This window comes from Aptenodytes patagonicus, chromosome 10 (genome assembly GCF_965638725.1).
Source record: "Aptenodytes patagonicus chromosome 10, bAptPat1.pri.cur, whole genome shotgun sequence".
Lineage (NCBI taxonomy): Eukaryota > Metazoa > Chordata > Aves > Sphenisciformes > Spheniscidae > Aptenodytes > Aptenodytes patagonicus.
Genome location: NC_134958.1, coordinates 23,767,154 through 23,792,335, shown reverse-complemented (window position 1 = coordinate 23,792,335; position 25,182 = coordinate 23,767,154). Strand labels below are relative to the sequence as shown.

The window sequence follows — 25,182 nt, the reverse complement described above, 5'->3', positions numbered from 1 at the left end:
GTTTCGCTCTTAACGTGCAATTAATCCAGTACGCAGTCTCGCTTTCTCTCCCTCTCAAGTTGGAGCAGGAGAAGGCAGTACCATGGTCCATGACTGGGGATGCTCACAGTCTACATAAGCCTCCGTATGCCGCTAACCATTGCTCGGTGGCAATAAAACGCTGTCAGATAAGCCACGTTGCAAGGATAATTACAAAATATTGCAACAACTAACATGGAATTACTCGCCTGCCCAAAAAAAAGCATTGCTACAAACCAAAAACAAGCGTATGATGAAAACATGAGAGCAGCAAGACCAAACGGATTTGTTGTAGCACAGACCAAACTAGCGCTTTTAAAGACTGAGCGTGAGCTGTTGAAATGTGTGAGTTATCCAACCAGTGTTGGAAAGTGGATGGTATTTAGAAATACAAACAGGTCTAGTTTCCACTAACTGTTTTTTCTTCCATTTACTGAAGAAAAGGTTTTGGGGAGGGTTTTTTTGCTGTTTTCATTACAAGCAACAAGGGTTGTTTGGGTTTTTTTTTTTTGCTGCTGTTTCTAGTTTTTACATTTTCCCAAAGTGCGGGGGAATATTTCAGTGATTAATAGAAAATTTCAAGACCAATTCTCTAACCCCATGCTCCATCTCAGCTTATTTGATTGGATAAAGCTGGAAAACAATCAGTGCCACTGTCACACCAGAAAAATCAGTCTCCGGGAAAGACGAAGGCCAAGACCCAGGAATGTTTCTCGCTGCCGTAATGCTTTTTCCTAGCGTAAGCCAGCCCAATTAACTGCTCCAACACAAAGGCGTGCAACTAAAAACAAAAACCAGTTCTATTTAAAGCCAACAAAGAACGCCATCGTTTCCTCTATACAGTCATATAAGGGTTTACATTGCAATACTTTTCCTTCTCCCTTTTATTAGAGGCTGTAGGGGATGTGCAGGACTTCACTGCTGAATTTTCCTCTTTTTTTTTTTTAAATAGATGAGGGTATCGTTAAGCCTGCACAACCCCAGCATTGCCCAGTTTCCTCCAGGGATGTGCAGGGTGGGCTATAAGCCATCGCTCTCTTCTTCCCAAGATGGGCTCGGCTACATGGCAAGCTGGGAAGCCCATGAAGAGCCACTCTCCTTGCTACGCTTGGGACCCAAAAACTTGATCAACGCCCCAGATCTCAAATTCTTCAATAGTTATTTTTAGAAGCGATGGCTGTATCATAACAGCTGGTAGGAAACTCCTGGCAAAGCAACGTATAGAGAATATAGGGGGGCTGGAGCACACGTACACATGGATCTCATTTGCAAATTTGTTGGCTCCTTATGAGCCAATTTCTTCTCTCTGTTGTACTAACAAATCCAGATAATTCCTCTACAGACGCGCAGTCATAGCAGACTTGCGGTGGTGTAAACAGAACTTCGCCCCGCACGCTCGCCCAGATGATGAAATGCAGTGGGGCCAAAACTGGGATGCTCGCTTTGCCTCATGGTATGTGCAGTCTCCTCCTGGCAGGATCTCCACCGTGCACACAGCAAAGAAATCTGGTTTCGGACACCCAAGTTGCTCCAGTGCTGCTGGGTGCTGTGGGGTCCCACCAAAATGGGCTCTCCAAGCTCACCTCCCCACACCGTGATGGACCTGCTCGTGGGGAGTGATGTCCACCAGCGCTGGGAATGAAGTCCATGGCACCCCACATCTGTGGTACCCAACATCCGTGGTACCCAAACCAGCAGCAGCTTTCTAAAATGAGATATTTTTAATTGGCTTGAAGAGTTGAAGACAGCACTTTGCCTTTTTTTTTTTTTTTTAACATCCCTTTATAAAATACCAGCAGAGACATTCATCTATTTTATATGACTCAAGTTTTTGTTTGGCTTTTTTGGTTTTTTTTTCCCATTTCAATAAAGTATTTATTCTTTAGAATAGATCCTGGATGATGTTACATTATAAATAAAGCCCCTCACTGTCCTAAATAGATATCAAACCACCTAATCTGAGGACCATCAGGGAATATTATTTCTTTCCAAATTAAGGAGCTGCTGCAATTTCAAGAGTACAATTTCACATTTCCTCCCAAATTGTTGGAACAGTCCACTTTGAAAACAAGTTTTCTGCTTTTATTTTTAATTTCAGCCATTCATCTTGCATTGCCATATGCCACCACGCAGATGGTTTAACACACCACTAGTCCGTAAAACCCTTGAAATAAAAAAAAAAACAAACCAACAAAACCTGTACAGCAGTTTGTCCCTTTCAATATGTCTTGCTCTTATTTTCTCTGTTCAACAGGGTAAAGCTGCCGAGGAGTGGCAGGGTAAAGGATGCTCAGCCTGCCTGACCATCCCTGCTGTTCACAGCACGACCTGGTGTGCAATATTCAGGATATTCTTCTTGTAATTACAGGCTTGTTATTCAAGAAAGGATTGTACTACATGCTTACATTCACTCCTACGCAGCAGAGCATTGAAAATAAGCGCTTAAACATTCGTTCCTGTATTTATTGGTGTATTTATTAATTCCTGTATTTATTATCCTACATACATTAAATGTGAATATTGAATTAAATCTGAAATATATAGCACATACTACATATGGCTTGTCTTCAGGTAGTCACCTACAGCTTCTTGTCTCTTCTGCAAGACTTACGTGACATTTAGGCAGATCTGGAACACCGTGGCGCTGAAACCATTTTTATTTTGCTCACAAAGCAAAATAAAAACAGCTCCTGCAACGCCAAAACAAATCTCTCGGGGATCAAAGCGAGCGCAACATCTTGCACACATGCAAAAATATTGCTGATTTGAAAACAAGATAGATCAAATGCACTTTAACTCGGCGACTCAGGAAATCAGCTGAAGACAAGGTTTTAATCAATAGGTTTCCTGCTTATCAGGCTAGCAAGGATATATAGTTTATTTATTATATGCTAGAAATGCCACTTGTTGGGGTTGGCCAACCTTTGCTAAGATCCTGATATAAGATATTTGGGGTTCTTCATAGGATTGCATTGCCAAATTAATTGGCCTGAAAGTTTTCATGATGGGCACGGGATTCAGGCTACCTTAAAAATAGATACACTTTTGGAAACATCTTCTGCCAAAAGGAACAAGGGGAAGACAGACTTAAGAATTAAAATCTCTCTTTGAAGTGTTTTGGAGCAAGGACTTACAGTTTCTGCAGCGACAGCCTGTGTTTTAGAGACGGCAAGAGATATAATCTAAGAAAACCAAACTTGCTCAAATTAAAAGCCTCTGTAAAACACATTTGTACAAGTTCAGTAGTTTCTTAATTCTTAAGATTACAAACTCTCTAAACGCATACGAGCACATCTTCCGTCTGCTGCTGTCCCTACAGCATCACCACCGCTCCCCACCCCAGGGTCAGGATTTCTTACTGCTGCTATTCTGCACTCAGCTGAGATTTGAAACTCTGAGTAAAGGTCTTTTTCTGCTGGCATTATTCAAAATATTTGCTGGTACTCAGATAACCCAGGAAAGCAAAAGGGTTAGAACCCCCCCTCAAACTTATAAATGGAAAAAGCAGGGAATCGAGTAAAAAAAAAAGAAACATTAACACTCTAATTTGTATGCCTGCTTTAAAAAAAAATAGAAAATTAAAATTTTCTTCCCTTCCCTTAAAAAATAGTTCTGCTGGTTGCAACCAAATTCCAAACCCCAATATTTTTAAAATTATTATCTATGAAACTTTAATTTTACAGGCTTCTTTGCTATAACAATACCATCTTCACATTACACAGTCCCATACTATCTTCTCCCACAGAAGCAATGACTCACGAAGAGCAAAAACCAGAAAAAAGCTGTATGTGATGATGTAAAAGGGTGGTATTTTAATTTTTTTTTTTTTTTGCACTGCTTCTGTTGGTGGTTGTTAAAGCCTGTGCAGGGGGCTGGACAGTAAAGCTCTCAGGAAAAAAAAACTATCGTATTTTTAATAAATGCCGGAAGGATGGCTTCTTGCACCTTGCTACATATTCAGAAACCACAACAGCTTATACACAGATAACCAAGATTAAAGCATTCCTTTCACTTCCTAAAATCCTGGTTAAACCAGCAACTTTTTACTCACCCTGCCATAACTTGTTTTTATAAAAAAAAAAATAATAATAAAAAAAAAAATCTAAGGGAGCACTTTCATGCTACAAGCTGCCAGTTGAATTTTATGGCTTTAAATATTGAAAAAAATGGATTGCCACAAAGGTAGTGCTTCACAAGCAGATGGGCCCCTTTGCTGTAAAGCTCGGGCACTGGATGTACCGACTCTGAAAAACTCATTAGAAAAAACTCTTCTTACTTCCAATTTCTTTTCAAACCTCAGTTCTTTCCCCTGCATGTCTCCCTGGACCTTCCTGGAGATGCAGGGCTGCCAGAAATAGTAAAACTCAGGCTTGTATTTGTGCAAAGTCCGCATTGGCATTGCAATGTCACAAATCTTCTAGACTCTGGACTTGGTCCTGGAGCCAAAACCAGGAGAAATCAGCTCTTTGACCCCAATATGGTATTAACTAAGGCACAGGCTGTTGTTGTAGCAGCAATATCAGCATTTAAGATATACGTATCTACCAGCATGTAATCCAATGGGGAACCTTCTATCCCAAAAAAACATCTTGAATTGAGCACAGGCTGCCATCAAGGTGGTCCATCACAACCGAGCTCAGTCCACTTTTTATTTGTACGGCTGGATGGGTTTTGGTGCTCAGTGAAGTCTTAATTTAAGGTACCCTTACCAAACACAGCTCTTGATTTCACCTTCTTGACACAGCCCAGTAGAGAAGAGACGCCAAGCTCTGCCCTGCTTTTGGACATCAGCTCCTTGTAAAACCAACAGATGACTTTGCAAGGTGAAGAGATGCCCATGTACCGCCGGACAGAGCCCTTGGCCTTCGTTCTGCTGACTCCAGCTTCTCCCCCTCCAGGGCCGCTGCAGACCCTGAAGGCCACGGTGGTGACCTGCCTTCCTGGCAGACGCCCAGTTAACCTTTTACAGATATTTTCACATGATCTGCTGCGATAAGAAGTTCCCCAGCGTGCAGCCCGCAATCCTTATTGGATTCAGCGTTTATATTGCTGACTAACCTGATATATGAGCAAGAGTGAGCAGTAGTTCAATTCTAACAACAAAAACTCAAATATTTGTAAGTTTTTCACACTAAGGGGAATAAATAAAGCCTGGAGAGTAGAGGATGGATGGAAACAAATGCTGAAGGGCTTTGAAAGGCAAAGAGCACTGCTTTATCGTGCATAATTGCAGCAACATCCCAGTGATTGTGCATCCCAGGTAGCAGAAGGCAAACAGATCCTGCTGAAGAAAAAGCCATCAAGAGGCTGCCAAGACGAGCATTTTCTGGAGTGCAGACTCCACTATCTCCAGCGAGATCCAGAGTGATATTGAAATGCAAAAGCCAGATCCTCTCCCCAATTACTCTGTCCAAACCAGACCAACCATAGACCGTATCTGGAACAGCAACCAGCCTCTGACATTCAACTTTAAACGTTTTTGACCCAAACAAAAACATACCATAAAGGACTCTTGTAACCAGCATAAACACTTCCACTAACATTTTGTTTAAAAAAAACCTGCGTAAAATAAATAACCATTTCTGTGCGGTGCATCACTCGACACGGACACTCAGAAAATTAGAATAAGGCAGAAGCAAAGCAAAGCAAAGCTCATCCCTTTTGTTACCACTTAGGAAGAGCATTACATTGATGCACTGACCAATTCTGGGTAAGAAATGATTCCCAAGTAGTATTTAAGCACCAGGTACAGACCTCTAAAGACTTTAAACATCTTAGCTCATTGAGAGATCTACCCGTCTTCCCTCACCGCTAATGCAAAGGACGAGATAGACTGATCCTGGACAAACAGAATGGAAAGGCTGTTTGACGCAAATGACAGATTTCTGGATACCGGCAGCTCTTACGACCAGTTCATCAAAAAAGCAATTAATATTACATTTTAACAGCCACTGAGTTTGCTCAGGAGGGATGCTGAGCACCACTTCATCACTACTACCTCCCGAGCGTAGGAAGCATCACATGCTCCTCTACAGAAAAGTGAAGCAGAAAAACCCAAAGACCATTTTGCACTGAAAAAATGCCCTTTAACGCACGCATATTGGAGAGCAGCAATCTATTTTGGGTCACTATTGTAAAAAATGCAGCTTACGAAGGGTGCATGTGCCCAGAGCTGAGTTTTTGGACCCTAGTTCCTAAGTACAGACTCAGTTAACGAGAAGTGGACTTAAAAAGTAGAACTGGAGAGTAAGCGTAAGCACCAAACCAAATTAAAGCCCTAATGAGCATTAAAACCCCACAGAGTTTATTAACTGTGAGAGCATGCAACCCTTATCCTATCTCTTCAGCATTATGCAAATCTATGAAACATCCATAAAGACACGCTGAACGATTCAATTGGTCAACGTGATGTTATTACACCTTCAATAATTTTCAGTCAACATAATGCTATTAAATCCCAATTTTTCACCAGGGGACAACGTAGACATGGGAGCAAGGTCAGTGCACCCACTCCAGATTTTCCAAAAGCTATGAGTACTTGAAAACAGGATGTTTAAATGACATTTCTCAGGCACAACTCTGGAAAATTCATTGGGTCTAGAAGAGAAGACTTGTTAGAAGACGACGACAACTTGTTGCCTTGTAGTTAGCCTAGAAGACGACTTGTTGCCTTGTTGGTCATCGTCCTTTCTTTCTCCAGTTTTTCAGCATTTCCCCTAGAGACCGTGTGTGTGTATCTCATGATGGACATTATCAATGTTGTTTGCTCCCACTGGATAAACCCGTTGCCAGCACCTGTGTTCCTTACAGATGCAAAACTCCCACCCATCCCAAAAAATCTGGCTTTACAAGCCACTCTCTTGGTAAACTTCCCAATAAGAACTTGCAATTGTCTCAGAAAATTTATTGGTTGAAATAGGAATGATCTTGATACAGTTGTAGAAACTACTTATGGATTTTTCCCCTCCTAGTGACCCAACAGCTCTTCAGTAACACGTAAATGGACACACACGTGTGCGGTTGTTTCCTGTCCTCTAGGAAGAAAACAAGCAATGCACGCTCTCTTTTCAGACCTGTGACATCAAATACTTACAAAAAACAATTAAAATAATTCCAGGATGGCAAGAAATGTTTCTTTCTGAGTGTGAAGTTTGCAAGAGTTTATGTAAAACACAAAGATAGGAGTTCCATTTTTTAAGTAAAGCCAGGTACCACAAAACACTTCACGTTTTCTGCTTGTGTATAATAGAAACGGAGATTCCTCTTCTCTTCAGGAAATAAGATATGAACACAGGAAGAAAGGAAATATCCCATTCTCCCTTAAGGCCTTTGATAGACTTCCTATAATTTCTATACAAGGATGAAAGGTGCTTCCAATGAAATATTCAGGGGGAAAAAAAATAAAAAAGCAGCACTAGGATTCTTCCTATTCAGGAAATCCCTCCAAAAATCAAATCTATATACCAATTTTTAGTGGCTCTACAGAGGTTTTGGTTTTTTGTTTTTCTTTTAATAGGTGGAATAAATTTTCAGTGCGTTACCCAATGAATCAATTGGCTTTTCTGCTCACAGGGATTTGGCACTAAGTCCCAGGAATCTGCTGATATCCTACCAAAAAAATAATTTAGTGAGCTATTATCATAGACAGGATTTGATTTTTGTTGTCATTTGATGTCTGTTTTAAAATCCTTATCAGCCATTCCCATTTTTCCCCCATTTATTCTCTAAGGTGAAATTTGGCTTCATAATTACATTTGTACTCACTGTAACACAAATGTCTTATTCCAAGATGACTCAGAGAAAAAAACACATTTTAATACCTACTGAATTTTGCCCATGGTATTTACCTAATATTTTCTGATTATGCCTCCCTCCTTCAATCACTTCTGTGGGTTTGAGTCATATACATAATTTTCAAATAGGGGAAAAAGATCAGGAAAAAAGTGTATTTGTTTTCTTATTTGACTCAAAGTATCTATTCAACAATAATTACGCTGTATGCATGAGTAAATGATGAAAAAAAATCAGTTTCTACTCTAAAAAAATCCACACATCTCTTTTTTTAAAAAAATATATACTAGCAATGCTCAGCCAGTCTGAAGAGCTATACGGCTGCTAGGGATATGACTTATCTGAGATTAGAACAAGGAAAACCAAGAGCAATGCAAGCTCTCCTAATACACTTGATTTGTATTTCATAAAGGGGTCCAATGAACAGGAATAGAAGCTAATCCTCCGTTCTCAATAAGTCTTGGACACGCAGTCAATTAAAAACAGCACACGTAGGCATCTAGGTGATGATGATCTCTGCAGCAATCATGAATTACATGATTAAATAAAACAGACTCAAAACCTAATTTTATTTGAATAGGGCTTAGGGGTGCCAGCTACTAATAAGAGCGTTAAGTGTCAGAGAAGTAGCTACCACATGTACTAAAATGATATTAAAATCCAATTTTTATCTCCGACGCTGTTACTGCTCTGTGAGGGCTGGGGAAAAAACCATACGTAAGGTGGCTTCAGCTTGGGTTTGTACTTGTATGGACAGAAGAACAACTGCAGAGGGATGGTTTGTTGGGTCTGTCACTCCTGTTCTGAGATGGAGTAACATCTAAGGAAGGGAGAGACACGTAGCTGTGAAGTAGAGCTAAATTAGGGAAGGAGCAGAAAACGAGGAGGATGGCGATGAAGTATAGCAGCACTGCATACAAAACCTGCCGGCGCATCGCATCCTCTCTGTGGCTCACCACCGAAGTTGGTGACGTTTCTGGACTTGAAAAATAGATGCAAAACTGTTAGTTGCTGGAATAAGGCAAGGTCTAAATCCCTCTTTTTGTCCAAATGCAGGTTTTAGTGCCTCACTCTTATCTCACATCAGGTTCAGCCTATTCAGTGGGTCCCAAGTCACACACGTGTGTGCACGGAGAATTATGGTTTCCGGCTGTTCTGCTCGTTTTCTATTTATTACCGAATACGTCGTGCGTCTGGTTTACATTCACAGCCATGTCCTGCGGCAGGAGATAGATTAAGCAGCTTTTGTGGTTCCCCTTTGGGTCACAGGACATAGGCTGAGACAAGCAGGCTTAGCTTTTCTTTTTTAAACAGAGGCTTAACACCCAGAGGAAAGTACTCTTGCAGAATATCAGACTCTAGCTTAATCCCTATCTTGGCATCAAGGAGTATTATATCATACTCGGGCTGGATAAGTATGATGTAATTTTCCATACTCTTATTTTATCTTAGCATCATATTAAAATCCTGTCATTCTCGTGTTTGCTTTTCCTAAGAGAACTCAAATCATTAATGTATCATGCTGACTCCAGCCTGCAAAAGGGGTTTTTTATGATTTTTATGTTTGATTAAGGAGGAGGAAAAGTATCTTTTAAAGCATCATTGGAAGAAGAGGAGTGACAAATGCAAGAGGAGTCTAATTACAAAAAGGAAAAGTTCATTTAAAAATGCTGTAAACTTTTCTGCAAAGGCTCATTTTTATGTTTTATTTCTATGAATGTACCTGCAAAAAACATACCCCAAAAAACCTGTACTAAGCCCTGCACTACCACAACTGCTGGCTCCTGCCTTCCCGGCTGGCCGCCACGTCCCGGCAGAAAGCTTCCACTATCACCCCGGAGCCGGGAGGCAGCGGGGTGTCCTGCCAATGGATTTTATCCAAGAGATGCAAGTGTCAATGATGTCTTCCAGAACTTATGGGTGGATATTGCAATGAGAAAAAATAGACTGGAATGTCATTACAATACAATACCGAACCGTTCTCCAATACAACACTGAAACAGAAGGCATTGCAGAATTTTTTCACTAAAATAGTTATAAAGTTCTCAGATTCAGAGATATTTTTTTGGTACTAGTCTCCAATTTACGTATCAAACACCCTTTTAAAAATTCTTCTTGTGCTCTCTCTTTTCTAGTACCAGTTTCCCAGTACCTTCACGATCACCTTCCTTTGACAAAGGTCCATCTCCAACCTGCCGGTCTGTATTACTCAGAGGTATTTTTAGGGCCTCTCCCAAACCATGCCAACACTCCTCCCAAAAAATCCCAACCACAGTGAGAGAAGTCAAATCAATGGATTTGTCCAGTGAGACAATCTTCCTGCATCAATATATCATCAGGTTGACAAGAAAGTCCTTCAGAGCTACCAGCTTACCTGCTACTCTAGGAAGTAAGAAACCCAACCTTTGTCATTAGTAACTTAAAAAAAAAGGATTAAAAACATTTTTAATGTCATTGCACTCTTTTCATCATGGGTTAACATCTTCATCCTTACACTGCTCCCTATCTTGCATACATTCCCACTGAAACAGCTCATGCCGTTCCTGTGCTAACACGACTCCTGAGGAATAACATGGGAAGTGTCAGCATGCTCCTGCAACCTTCCCCCTCCTTACTCATCCTCCTGTCATTAGACAGACATTAATAGGGAAAATGAAGTGGAAAATCTGAAACGAGAACAACATCTTCTGTGGGTGTTGAGGACCCACCTGTTGTATCTCAGCTGGTGGTAGGCAGGACTTGGAAGAGGACAGACAGGAGACCCGTCATTCCCATCACAGACTAGAGCCTGCCTGCTATTTATTTTTGGAGATGTATTGCAAGTCCCCATCTATAATATTGTCATATCGTAGCTGAATATCTGTAATATGCTGTGGTCACGCTTTTCAGAAAAAAGCACTCAGGTTACAGTCAAAACCAAAATAAACCAACAAAAATCTTGTTAGCAATTTTATCAAAGTCTCAACTGTGGAGCCATGAGGTTACAAGCATCATCTTCCTAAAATAATTTCAGTCAAAGCCTTCAGCCTTCCGATTTGGACAGCGTGGTTAGAAAATGTCATCTGTAACAAACCAAAAGAAACAAAAAACCCCCTTCTCTTCCTGAAATAAAACTTTTCCAGAAAATGAGTCTGTGGTTCTCGCTTCTCCCCGTGGAGGAAAGGATGGCATGGAGCACCCCTACTGAAAGGTGCTCACGTAGAGCAATCATGAGCCCACCATAAAGAGCTGCAGAAGAACAGAGCCACCAGGCAGCCAAATTTGAAGGGCCTGCTGACAGCAAAGGTTTCAAACACTTTTTTCAAACAAAAAAGTGTTTTCCTCCACCACAGTCTGTTCTACCAAAAGCATGAACTGAGATCCCATTCAGTCCATGTTTTCACAGTGAAACCAGAACATAAATAAATTAATAGGTTACTTGGTGGCACAAGAAGTAGGTGTGTGACCTGACCCGAGGAGGAACCTGTAGGCTATGTTTAGGGAAATTCGCTCAGCAGTTTACAGGCACAATGTACCAGCATTCCTACCATGAAGTCCAATGCATCATCAAAAATAGCACTTGAGCTTTTATAAGCCAAATCCTGCCTTTCTGTTGGCCCTTCCCAAGCAGAAAACACTGTCGTGGAAAAACTTTTTCTGCTAGTGTATCATCATGTTCACTACTGGCTCTTTTGTTCTGGCAAGCTTCCTCAAAGAGAAATTACTTCTTGTCACACCTCAGCTGCTACAGCTGTAAAGGCAAAGGCTGTGTGACAGACCCTGTCCAGCCATGGAGCTTCTACACCTCCTCCTACATCAACTGTTGATAAACAGCCTTAGGCTGAGAAGAAATCAATCTAAATTTATTCAGATTGAGATTATATAGAAAAATCCCATATTCCAAGCAACTGTACCAAAATTACATCCTGTGTGGGAAGAGCTGACTTGCTCATCCAGGAATGGTTCGTTTCCATTCTTATAAAACTTTTCACGTGAGTTTAGCCTAAATTTAAGTAACAAAAGGGACTCTGTGAAATTAAAGCGTCTTTTCAGTAATCAGATGTAATTAAAAGAAGCCTTTAAAGAGTCGAGAATGGATTTGATGACAGAAATGGCAGCTGGAGTGGGGAGAGCAGTCCATGGAAAGTCAGCATTTCCCTTCTTAAAGTCCTTATTTTGGACTCTGCTCAGAAATCTCGAAATCTGAGTCTTCCTTTTTTTTCCAGATATTAGTGCCGAATAAGTAGTATGAACACAGCTAACACACAAGAATTTCCATGGTGGCACAGAAGAGAAGAGTAACCATAACATCTTTGCACATGAGCTCTGGGTTCCCAGGATGTTCAGATGTACATTGTCAACCATGAGATTCTGCAGGTTTGGGAGAACCTTGTAGACACAAGCTCCATTCAGCCAGATGTCTGCATCAAATCCCACGCACCGCTTCGTGGAAATGTTAGGGCATATAACCATATCATCATGTGAAAAAAAAAAATCATCAAAACAAGTTAAAAAAGAAAAAAAAGGACCCAACGTTGATGGACTCGGTCTTCCTAGTAAAGGAAGGATGCTGCATCCCATAAAGAAATACATGCAGGACACCAGTCCAATAAAACCACTAGTCTCATCTAATCCACATTCTGTCACCAAGCACAGCTGTTCCTTGCATTTTAAAGGGAAAAATGAGAAACCTAATCCCCTGAAAGAGTTTCTTTTGAAGTTCTACAACTGACAGGTTGCCCTCATGTCCTGAAGGAGAGACGCTTGCTTGGCTCTTAAAAGCTTTGTGGGGTTTCAGTTGTATTCTATTAATATTTTTTCTGTTAATTCCGAACACACTCATCAACGTACCAGGTCTTCAAAGGAATCCTGCTAAGCTCCCGATGCTAATAACCTGTGGTGACAATGAGTCTCCTAAGCTAATGGGGTTTTGTATAAGTAGGTGCTTCCAGCAGTTTTGCTACTTTCTATTCCATTAAGTGTCCCTGTCCTCCTACTTCAGGACTGAGAATTTTCATTCCACTTTCTTCACGCTACTAATTATTTTGTCTGCTTCCCACTTTTTCTCTTCTAATATTTTCAGTCAGTTAAATGCTCATGATTAGTTGCAACTATGATCTTTTCCTTTGTTTGTTTTTTTTTTTTAACATCTTAGGTAATGTTATGCCATTTGGCCCTGGAACTCCATTCCTTTTCTCTTTATAATGGTCTGAAAAAGGCATTAGACAGTACCACTCTGAGTACGTAAGCTAATGAAACATCGCTCAGCTCTTTGCTGTAATGAAATACTTTTTTCCCCTCATTAAGGTCTGCTCCGCAAGGCTTGTCTATCTTGTATCTCTGCCAATTAACTGTTACCATGCTGAAAATTAACCGTTCTCCCCAAGCTCAACCCACTAACGCAGCACGGTTTATCATCTGAAATAACCATCTTGTGATGGTTATTCACGAACATGCTGAGTGTCTTGTATTCATCAGCAAGAAATTCATCCCGGGTAAAGAAGGTCAGGGTGAAGTGACGCTTTATGCTATGAAAAAAAAAAAAATCCACTGGCTTTGTGCCACCAGAAGGGAGAGACGTGCCTGCCCCACTGCTCCTGGGCAAAGGTTCCCTCTTCTCCCCCTTTCTCCAGACAGCACAACGCTGGTGTTTACTAGCCTTCTACTGGACTTAGCAAAAGGACACAAACCCAACTCTCCTTCCACTCCAAGGACTTTCTCTCGGTTAGCTAACTGAGTCAGCACAGACCCAGGGATGACGAACATCTGGCACAATGAAAGGACCGAGCAAGGCTGCACAGCCCTCGGCAAAGGCAGACAGAAGACCTGGACTGTCTTCTCCTGCTTTACTGTCACACTAAAAACACTGTTCAATGCTTATTACCCTCTGCTTTTTTCTGCACATAATAGATTTTCAGGAGACTGAATATTTTGGTTAGCAAATCTGACCTGAACTGCATAAGCGCTTTTCTAACTAACGATTAGCTGATCTCACATGAACCTATAGCTGCACATATTTATGCAGAATAAAAAGCATTTCACAGATTCAATTGCTATTTGGGTGCTCTGCACACCATCACAGAACAGTTCGACGGTGTCCTTCCATGGCCACGTAAACACCTGCATGTAACACTCATTTGCTAAATAGCGTATAGCCATTTAAGCGAAGATATGATGGCACATTATAGCCTACAAAAGCTTGCAAATAAAAATTTTCAAAATATATTGGCATTACATAGAGTTTTAGCAGACCCCAAGAACTAGGTACACTTAAGGCAGTGCAGAGGGACTTAACAAAAAATATGTTTGCAACCCAGGTCTTGCTATCACAATATAGAAGAGTGCCAAAGGGGCAGGAGATAACATGCCTTTTTTTTTGTGCTCCACAACATCTGCTTGCAGGGACCTCCCCGGACACACAACGCAGTCCCTTTCAGTTCCTCTGGTTTTTAAGATAGCCATTTTCCACTTACAATTATGAATACACATTAAGTTAATACAAGACATTTATCGTGACACTCATCACATCAAGCAACCAGCTCCTAACAGCTTTCCAAAATTAAAGGAAGGGAAGAATCAGGTCACTTGTTGCCCAAGAAGTTGTCTCACATCTTTTATTTCCCTTCTGTTGGGCAATTTCACATCAGACTTCTTCCAGAAGTGTGAATTAATTCATTAACTAACCCTTAGGCATAAAACATCCCTGGTCACAAACGGCTGAAAATTATAAAGACCTGTTAAAACAAAGTCTTTCTGCAAAGTCATTTGCTTAAGAAATACCAACAGAACTAAATGAATTGAAAGCATCATGGAAAAATCTGTTTTCTGGAGGGATGTAGAAAAGGATTCACTAACTGATGTATTTATTTTGATAACGAGTTTTTCCTCATCTGATGAAGAACACGGAAAAAATGCAGAGACTGGTGAAAAACAGAGAAGCAGGTGACAGACACCAGCCTGATAAGCAGAACAAATGGGATGGAAACCAGGTGGGGATGGTTGAGGAGCTCAGACACGGGGCTCGTCTCCGGCGCAATGGAAAGGGGGAGTGAGAACCACCAGTCAAGATGTTGAATGGATTTGAGCGAGGTATATGACTGTATTAGTCAAGGCATAAACTAATGGCCTTGGAGCCTTGCAGTAAGCTGAGACGGAAAAAAACCTGAATTCTCTGAATTATTTAGATAGAAGGAAGAAGACAGACGTGACCCAGAAGGGCAGTTCCTTGCACAGATTAAGCTTAAAATGACGCTCGGATTACAAGCAGGATCAAGAGCAAGATTTTTAACCACCCCCAAGTTCTCCACAAAGATTTGATTAAAGTGCTCTGCTCCTGCATCGGCTGCATGTTTCCTACCAAATATCAGTCAAGCCGCTTAATATTTAGCGCGTCTGTTTCTTTTTCTTTTAAATACCTGAATTGTGGCTTATGAAACTTTCCTACCTCAGTAGGAGGACTGCAAAAATTCACATATGAATATATGAAAAAAATGCCCAGAATCTGGAGTTGAGGGGCACTTGGGGAAGGACAACAGCAATCCTCAGCGTGCGTTATTATTCTGTTACCATTAAAATCCCATTGTTCCCCTATTTCATTTACGTGCCTGCTATATTTTACCTTATTAGGAAGAAGAATACTGTGGCTGCAGACAGATGCCCAGCGTTCAAGACAGACCTGAATCAAAATACTCTAATCTTTCCAGACACCACTGATGGCTCTCTTGCTCCCATAGTCAAACCTTCTCTTTTCAAAGGGTCCTTACCACTGCATTTTATTTGCTAAATGAAGTGGTCTTGGCCAGCTCGCTGTTACCAAATACTGCCCTCGCCCTGCATGGACACACCGTGATTTCTCCAGAAATCCATTAACTGCTGCTAGCTCCATTAATACACCATCTCGCTCCTGATAAAGACATTGGCAGCTGTTTTGGACAACGAACCAAGACCTCTGAACACAACTGCAGCCTTTCGTGTCCGTGCAGCCTTTTTACTAAGTTTATCTACAGCATAAAGCGTCTAAACCTTAGCGCTAGACCAAATTACGCAGTCGTTTCAAACACTGCATTAAAATACCATCCAGCTACTATAAAAGGAAAAATGAATGGTTCCAGGAGGCAGCTCTGCAGCAGACAAGCCAGCGTGGCTCTGAAGATAAGAGGCAGCTGCCAGAGGTAAATATAAGCATTATTTATGGATGTGGTGTCCTTGCTCATTTACATTTCAACAAGCGCTGGAGATGCAGACAGAGAGCGGACAGGCAGCTCTCCCCGCAGGGCTGCAGACGCATGGGGTCTACAATCAAGCCCACATTTGCCATCGGTGCCACAGCAAAGAGAGGTTGCAACTACAAAGCAGCGTTGATTTTTACCTTCAAAATCAAGTCTCTCTTTGACTGCCTCTCCTTAATCAGAAATACCGGTAGCTCCAGCAACACGGGGCCGTACCTGACTGTTAATACCATGGTCAGACACAACCTCTTAACAATACACCATGATTTACTGAACGATCAGAAAAACCTGATGGCACATTACGCTTTGCAGGGTCTTCCTGAAGAACATGCTCATTCCATAATCCTTGTAATACCCTGAGGACAGGCAGTGACTACACACCAAGAAACAACAGATCGCACCTTGAAATGGGAGCTCAGTTCACAACAGTTTATCTGTTCCTGGCTATAGCCCTGCTCGAGCAGGTGCTGCTATCACACATCTTGTACCCTCCTGAGGGAAATAAAGTAAAACGAAATCTGTACGTGCTGGGAAGAACTTGCTCAGCTGAAGATGACAGCACTGGCAACTGCTGGTACACAGGAGGCAGTGCTTTTGCTCTGCTGGAGTCCTACCTTCTTGTTGGACTTCAATATAACATTTTAACCCATTAACCTGATTTAGATCCTCCAAGGTCATCCAGCAGAACAGTTGTAGGCAGGCAAGACTCAAAAAGTCTTGACTTATTGAAAGAAGCACAGAGTTGACAAAGCCAACATTTCTGCCTAACTTAAAAACGGCACACAACTCATGGGGGAAAAGCCCAACGCAACTCACGGAGGCAAAGCCATCAAGAAAAGTAGTAAAGAAGTATGATATGAATAAACAGAGAGGAGACGGGTGCTAACTGCAGCTGTCTCCTTCAACACTATTGGCCTCAGGCTGCTGGGACAGCAAGGACAAAATGTCCCCACAAGGACATTTTGCAGTACCTTTTACCCAAGCATCAAAATGTGCCAGAATAAAGTATCTAGTTTTACATAAATTACTGCAAAGATGAACAGAACAAACCCAGGAAGAGAGCCTGATATAAATTTATAACTGTCATGAAGGAGAATGTTTCAAATGAGGAGTTGCCAAGCGCTCAAACCACTGTTTAAAAAAAAAAAAAAAAAAAAAGCCCCAAACCACAGGACAGTGTTTCTAATCAGCGTACAATAACAACGCAGCGAGCAAGCATGCAGACAGAGAGGAATGCGGCATCACTGCAAATCCAACAAAGGCATCCTCTCCGTGCGCTTGTGGGGCTACAGTTCGGGAAAATGGAAGAGAAAAGGCTTGACTTGGTATAATAAAGTCCAGTCTCAGCTCTGATTCCTCCAAAGCTCTGAAGGAAAGGATTACTCCAGACCACCTGCATCTCCTCTGCCCATTCAAGACTATTAAGGGAGGGTGACAATTGTCACAGCAGGACTCTGAGGTTACAGATCTCACAGGAGCCAGGCTGTGATCACAGAATGATCACATTAGCATTAGCCATTTCATGGAAAGTATTTCTACGTCGAGTTGTCATGCACATATACTCCAACACTGTTTGATGAAAGGGATCAGCAAACATCAGCCCCTGTGCAGAGCACAGAAAGTGAAACAACGCCTGAAGCCCTATGGGCAAGTCCAACCACCCATACTGAATACGATATGTCTCTTTAATATGGAGTAGATGCACGCAGGAACCTCATCAAAGCTCAAGAACCCATCCCAAACGTAAGACCTCAAGGCTTTTTACAGAAGAATGTTTATTTCAAATTAAAGCTCCATACTTCTAACTCCTTGCTAATAACCCAAAATTCATAAAGAGGTAGAAGAAAACCAAGAAACCCAGGTCTGTGTCTCATCTACAGAGCCAAAGGCTCCATCAGGAGACACAATCTCCTCAACAACAAACTCTCCCGCTATCCTGAGCGATCTCATCAGTGATGTTGCAGGTAGAAGCCCAATGCTACTTACTCCCACTTCACCCATAGAGCCCAATAATTTACTATTTCCACTCACAGTTTAGACAACAGGTTTCGGAACCAAAAAAAATTTCTTATTTTTACAAACTTTTTTTCAAAAATGTTATTTTTTCAAAACTTTTGCCAAGTTTTTGCTCTTCTTTTAATAACTGCTACACTGTGCAGGCTCCCTATATAAAATTGTTCAAAACCTTGGAAGGCACTTGGTAGATGCAAGCTGCTGCTCTTGATGGTGTAAAAAAGCAAGCACATGCCAAAATGACATTTTTACAATCCTTTTTTGAGAGCCACTGCAGTACAGTCTTTTCCAGACAAACTCCTCTGAAACTTTCAGTGTATCAACAAGCTATGCAAAAAACGTCAAGCATTTCAGCATCTGAAAAATACATACATCATCGCTCTATCAGGAAAGGCAGCTGCCTATGAGTTATAGGAGTCGTGGTGGGACAGTCAAGTCTGAAAATCCTCAAAACCTCAATCACTCCAGCCATTTGAACCAACTATAAAGCTCTTCTGTAAAACACACAAGAAGAATAACCAGCCCATCGGTTCCCAACGGTGCCAACAATCCAGTTAGTCATGAGTGGGATTATCAGACATCAGTATTCTCTGTAAAGTCCCAAAATGTCAAATGAATCCTACTCTTCCTTCCTGATTCAGATGAATCTGAATCTAAGTCACCTCTTTTACTCCCTGAGCCAGAGGAAGACCAGGAGAAGACCTCTTATCGTGCTGAGGTTCCAGTTAGAGCATCTCAAATTCTGCTCTAGTATGTCGAGCATGAGCAAGTCAGTAATGAACCTGCTACCAGAGAGAGGTCACTGTCGGATAAAATTTGGTGGTCAGGATGCTAATGTTGTAAGGGCAGTGAATAAAAAGCACGGGTGGTGCCTACCTTTTCTTAACACAATTCACGGCTTCTTACAAAATGATTTCGTCATGGAGATTACATCAACCTTTCCCACCAGAGCCTTGTGCTCCTTTGTCTTCCCCCCCAGTCACCACAATCGCCACACCCTGATCTTTCATTTCTTGTACTAGATATTGGTGACAAACCTTTGTAAGTGAATACCCAAGATTCGTGAGCAGAGACATCACCAAAAACATTTTGGAAAGCACTTGAGAAATTCATGCTCAACCATTTTAGGTAGCAAGAGGGGTTCTTTGATCTCAACAGAAGGAGCATCTAGGTAAGACTGGTTCAATACAAAACCTGGTGGCCCAGGTTAAAATATTAGAAGAAACAGTTTAATCCAACCTGCCAAGTTTTGCAGCGAGGTGGTTGAAGGCACATTGCTGCATGTTGTTCCATCATCACAAGCTGTTGGGAAGTAACCTCCAGCAGGAGGGTGGTTACAGTTACTTTTTACGTTTTTACGAAATTTCTAGCAATTTCTTAAGTCTGTGCCCAAGACGCAGGAAAAAAGTACAAATACCACATCCATTATATGTCTGTCACAAAGACACAGTAAAAGCATTTGTGTGCCCTTTGTTAGGGGAGATTCAAGCCTTGCACAAAGGCAACACTTAACTTTTAAAGATTAAAGCTTAATAACAGTTACTGAGCTTAAACACACATCTCAAAAGGGGAGAAAATATTCCCCCCCTCCCCGGTAAAAAGGAATCAAAATATCTACAGCTGACCCTAATGACAACACGTCACATGCTTACTTATTTGCGACACAACAGACCGCTCTCAGAGACATTACTCAAAATGTTGCAAATTCTCATACAACCATATGACTACAAGGAGGAACCCAGGGAGAGAGCGTGGTGTGATGCCGTGCTCAACGTTCTTAAACCAGGGGGGGATACAAGAACACTAGATGCAGAAACAGCCAAAACAAGTACTGCAGCAGAATAGAGCTTATATACTTTGGAGAATATAAGAAGAAAACAGAGGTGTTTCTGTTTACCGGCCACAGAATATAATTCAAAATTCCTGGAAACCACATATTTAGAAAGAAAACACACGTTCGCTGACATTGTAATCCTGAGACAGACCATAATAAAGAAGTTAAACATTTCATGCAGTGCCAGCCCCATGGTTAGCAGCGGCACAGACTACACTCAAGTTTGAGAGCGGCTGATCGAGTTGTGGCTGCTCCAAAGCATCTCGCAAGGACCCAGGTTGTGAGAGGTCTGAAGAAAAGATAATGGGAATCTCCTACAGAGGATCTCCAGCTCCTCCCATACAAGAACCTTGACTAACGTAGGCACTTAGGACCCCACCAAAAATTTCCTGGAGGTCTTAGGTCACCACTCTGCTGTGGGATGAATCAGTGCTACAGTTTAAGGAACGACATATGAAGACTACTACTTGTGTCACGTACACTCAGCAACGCACAATTCTGCTTTGGAGAACACTTACACAACCGTAAGTCATTAAAACAGTTAAAGACTATGACAGAATAGAGTGCAAACCTGCTTTCCAGGAACGGCATAGAAGGTGAAGTCAATCATTTTCTAGATTCACACACATTAGGCTTCTCGTACATTATTTTTATGTAAATAAACCAAAAATGAAAGAAACTCTACCAGAGCTGAGTGTACATCTCAAAGCATTGAAAACCACCCCAAGAGTTGCCCTTTTAGTAATAAGGATCATGTACAGACCTCTGCTAGTTTGTACGGTAAGATCAGCTTCTCTCCTACTGTCACTGTCTTTCTGGTAACCAGGGCCTCAAACAGCATCTCTTCTTTCACCTAAAACAAAAATCTTGACGTTAATGATTATAGTAGGAATAAATTTTTTTAAAATCTAATTTAAAAAAAAATAAAATTTATAAGTGTAAACATTTTCATAAATGTAAAATTTATAAATTTAATTTTTTAAAAAATTTAAAACACTTTTGCCAGCCCTTGCAGAGTTAATGTTCAATGCATAAGAACAAGCTAGCCATTGGGAGGAGACAACTCAGCACATAAATCCAGCATCAGAAATCAGACACCATGGTATTCAAGGGAACCTGATTTTCCACATTCAGTCATCGCATTTCTAGCAATTTCCCCTTGGTTTCCTTCGTTCCTGGTGCAGCTCCTCCCTCCCACACTTTTTGTTGGTAAAGTAAGTCAACTCTCTAGTGTTGTCAAGATGACATCATACAAATTACTCTACAAATAAGCAAAACAGTGTCATCAGTTTAAGAGGTATCCTAGTGCAGAGGTTTTTTTGTGTTTTTCAGGGTGGTGAGGAATTAGAAGGAGGAAGAAACCTTTTGAAAACCACCTGATATTTACTCTGCTATTCACACCTGATATTTACTCCCTAAAGACGACAGTTCCTGGCAAGGCGATAATCTCTAATCAGCCGTAACAGAAACCAGTTTGTAGAAAAAGAAAAATCAGTTGTGTAAACACAGACACTTTGGCAAATAGGTAAACAGTGCCAACAAATTAAGCAGCACCTGCCATGAACTGTTGTGAGAAAGCCTCTTTTCTGACCAGTTTCAGGTCCCTCTTATTTTGATGTCCCCTGGAGAAATTCAGAAGCATGCCCTCTCTACCAGAATAGATGGTGATACTCTTATACGTAAGTTAGACCTAAATACTTTGAGTCGTTGACCGCTCTTTGCTAAATTTCAATGTCAAAAAAGAAATTGTTAGTCTGGGTGAAAATCTTTGAGCCCAGAGTTGGTAGCTATGGATGTATACGGAGATGCTGTTGCTTGAGAAGCCACACCGAAGTCTAATACAAGCTGCTTATCCTAACTGAAGGACTCCATGCAGGCACCAGGCCCACTCAGAACATCTGTGATGAAGACTAGAAGCACCAAATCCACATTTCTGAAGCCATCCATGGCCGTATTTTTATCCCAGGTAAACCATTTACGATTTGATGCAGATGATGGGGAATTTAGTGGTTTATGTACTTTGACTTACTGGTTTAATCCAGTAATTAGTATGAGGAGCAATGCAAACAAGCCAGTGGAACTTAATAAATCTCACAAACCATTGCAATAATGATGCCATTCTGTACAAAATCCTACCGTCTACCAAAAATACTGTCATGGGAGTCTCCCTGATAAACTCCAGTGCATTTTTATATAACTGACTTTTTCTGCAACACCCACTAACAAGAACTTGTTGCTGTGGTGAGGAAAGCAGAAAACATCAAGTCGCCTGTATATGACCTTCACCTAAAAGCAAGGTCTATGTCATTGGAAGTCGAACGTCAACACCTCGAGGTTCGTTTCACTAGTCCTCAGTAACACTCTAGAGCCCCCAGTTCCTACAATCTGATTTTACCTTTCAAAATCAAGCGGAAAAATAATAATCTTCTGGTTCATCCGGAAATCCACAGCAAGTTTTCACATTTGGTTTCTATTCCTCTATATTCAGCAAAATGGCGATTTTTTAAAATTTCAGCTCTGCAGGCAAAACACGGACACTTTTCCAGCAGCTTGCGACTGCGGGACCATCGGCTGCCCTCCCTCAGTTGCACAGCTTGGAACAAAAGTGAGTTTTACACCATCCGTTATCCCACTTCAGGGATGCTGCAAACCCGCAGCCAGCAGGCTGGCTTTTTTTAATTATCAAAGGCAACATGGCAGAGGGGTATCAGATGGTTACTAATCAAAACAGCCCACTGTAATATTCCTAAACAACCTAAATGCTTCCAAGTCCCACATTTGTCAGCAAACACAGGAATTTTAAACGGTTTAAACAACTACCCGCGCCGTCCCTCACCATCCCCATCAAACATTCACCCTGGTTTCCTTCTCCCTCTGCTCTCCTGATGGATGAGACCTGCAGATGTGCATCCTTCATCTCCAGACCTGCTGCAAGCTGACCCGGAGGGATCGCATCGAATCATCTTCTCGTACAAAAACATACTTGGCAAGGATGGGAACGTAATCCCTGCATCTCCCTGGGTCTCTGCCTGCAATTACCACCCCGTGGAGCTTGATATCTTGATTGCTTCATCACTTCTGAGAGCCAACACCATGGGTACAGCCAAATTATCCTAATTTTCATTTAAGGTCACAGCTTGAAGGTAGCTGACTCCTCATGCCAACGAGGAGCCACAGGAGTTTTCTAAAGATAAACTCGGCGCATGCCGATGACTAAGGACACCTGGTGCGTTGAGATACTTGCAGCTTCCCTATCGCGTACATCCTATGCTTCCTCCTCCAGAAAGCATGATACACTAAAATAGAGACAAAAACCATCTTAGCAGATTAGCAAAGAGGAGAACACAACTTATTTCTTTATTTTGTGCCCCGGGAGTTACACTTCTAAGTTACATTTCATGGATTTTTGTTTTCTGGTGCTAAAGGGCAAGTCCTGCTCTCCCTCTTAAAAAAAGCTACACAGCCCGTAGGAGTTTATATTTTAATTACAGGGACAAAACACAGATTTAAGACTTCACTGCCACATGCAAGTCGAACCAACGCTGAGAGGGCTGGATGACTAGAGCTCTAAAACCCAGTGAAGGATGACCGGCAATGCTGCCACGGCTATAAACGTTAGCGGAGCGCGGCGGGGAGCAGACAGCCAGTGGGCTCCCGCAAGGGCTGGGCTGGAGCCAAGGCAGGCGGAGATTGCTTCTCCAGTAATGCTGGGGTATTATGTTATAGCAGCTGGAGAAAAATGAACCATTTCCAACTTGAGAGCAAGAAAACATCGCTTTTTGTCTCTCCTCCCATATTTGAGAAAGGGATTACAGTGTTGAGTGCTCGTTCAAAAGCTCCCTGGTGTGGAGTAACAGAAAATAAATTCAGATTTCTATCAGTTCTTCTCGAAAGAGATCTGAACCTTTTCTTCAAACTTTCTTTCAAACAACCAGAAAGTTATCTGACTCGAGTTCTGGCTTGGAGCTTCGCATCCGATGAAGATGAAGATGTCCCTGCTCATTGCAGGGGGGTTGGACTAGATGACCATTGGAGGTCCCTTCCAACCCAAACCATTCTATGATTCTGTGATCCCCAAAACTTCGTCCAGAAAATGGATCCAGAAGAAAAGGCTGGATGCAAGCACTGGCTGCCTCGTAAACCTCACCTCCCTTTTGCTCCCCAATTACTTTCCAAGATGTTTATCACACGAGGAGCACAACGTCTGTGGGATCCCTCTGGGAAGCTGAAGACAATTTTTTAGCAGAAAAAGAACTTGAGCACATAAATCTCCCATGGAGGTAGACATTAGCTCCAAAAGCTAACATCATTAATGCAAAAAGAGATCTGGCAAAACTAATGTAGGACACTTGATAACTTACATTTACCTTTATTTGCATTGAGGCTGGTTACCTAAGCCTAAAAACCGAATATAAAACCACTCCATTGAGCGAAGACAGCATTTGCCTTCCTTACTCAGTGCTCCACCCATGGAAACAGTTTCCAGTATTAGTAAATGTATACAATTAAAATGTTCCTGCTCTTCTAATGGAAAAAAAAAAAAAATAGTCTCTCTTAAGGTCAACTGACACTAGGATCATTTCTAATAGATTGCTTTTGTTAATAAGCCCACAAAGGAGCCTTTCCAGGCTTTTCCCCAGAAACACAAAAGTTTTCCCCAGTTTTACACAATCCTCTATGATTTCTGCAGAGGACCCGTGACATTTGCAGTGCTTGCACAGGACTCCACGTCTGCTCGATCCATCAGGCAGCCTTGACATCATGCTACGGCACGGTATTTCAGCAAAGTTTAAACAAAGGCCATGAAAAACCTGCCAAAAGCCTCACATAATCCACACACTATGTCTATTCTTGAAAAAAAAAAATGGAATGGGGGTCTTACTGTAAATGAAACAATGATCTGCAGAGTCTGGCCAAAATCCTATACTGCAGTTTGCTTTTTCAACAAATGCTGGTCTGAATGTTTTAATAAACCAAAAACATATTGGATGGGGTTGTTGGTATCTAAGAAAAATGAAATTCATCGCAGATCATCATCTCCTCCCAGATTCCTTCAAAGAAATCTGCATATTAGCTTCATTTTATAGGGACACAAATCTCGTTACACAGAGGAAGGATAGTTGTCCAGTGTTGTTGCATTAACTGCTGCAGCAGGAAAATTCCCCCCGTTGTCCTTAGAGGCTCAGAGGCTCCAACGTAAACTAGCTAAGCTCACGATAATTTGGGCCAGACTTTCCTTCGGAGGGGGAAGACACCTTAGCTTTGCCTTAACTTTTCATTTCAGCCAGTCTGTTTGGTCCTCTCCTGCCCATGAAGGCT

At 41.6% G+C, this 25,182-nt stretch overlaps 1 protein-coding gene across 7 annotated transcripts in view; it reads right to left on the bottom strand.

Annotated features, from left to right (window-relative positions):
• Nucleotides 1-25,182, bottom strand: part of MYO9A (myosin IXA) — a 188,430-nt gene that overhangs the window by 79,024 nt on the left and 84,224 nt on the right. For all 7 annotated transcript variants that reach the window (XM_076348589.1, XM_076348592.1, XM_076348590.1 and 4 more), the window contains one exon: nt 20,627-20,716. In XM_076348589.1, coding sequence (XP_076204704.1) covers nt 20,627-20,716 — 90 coding nt within the window. The remainder of the gene's footprint in view (nt 1-20,626; nt 20,717-25,182) is intronic.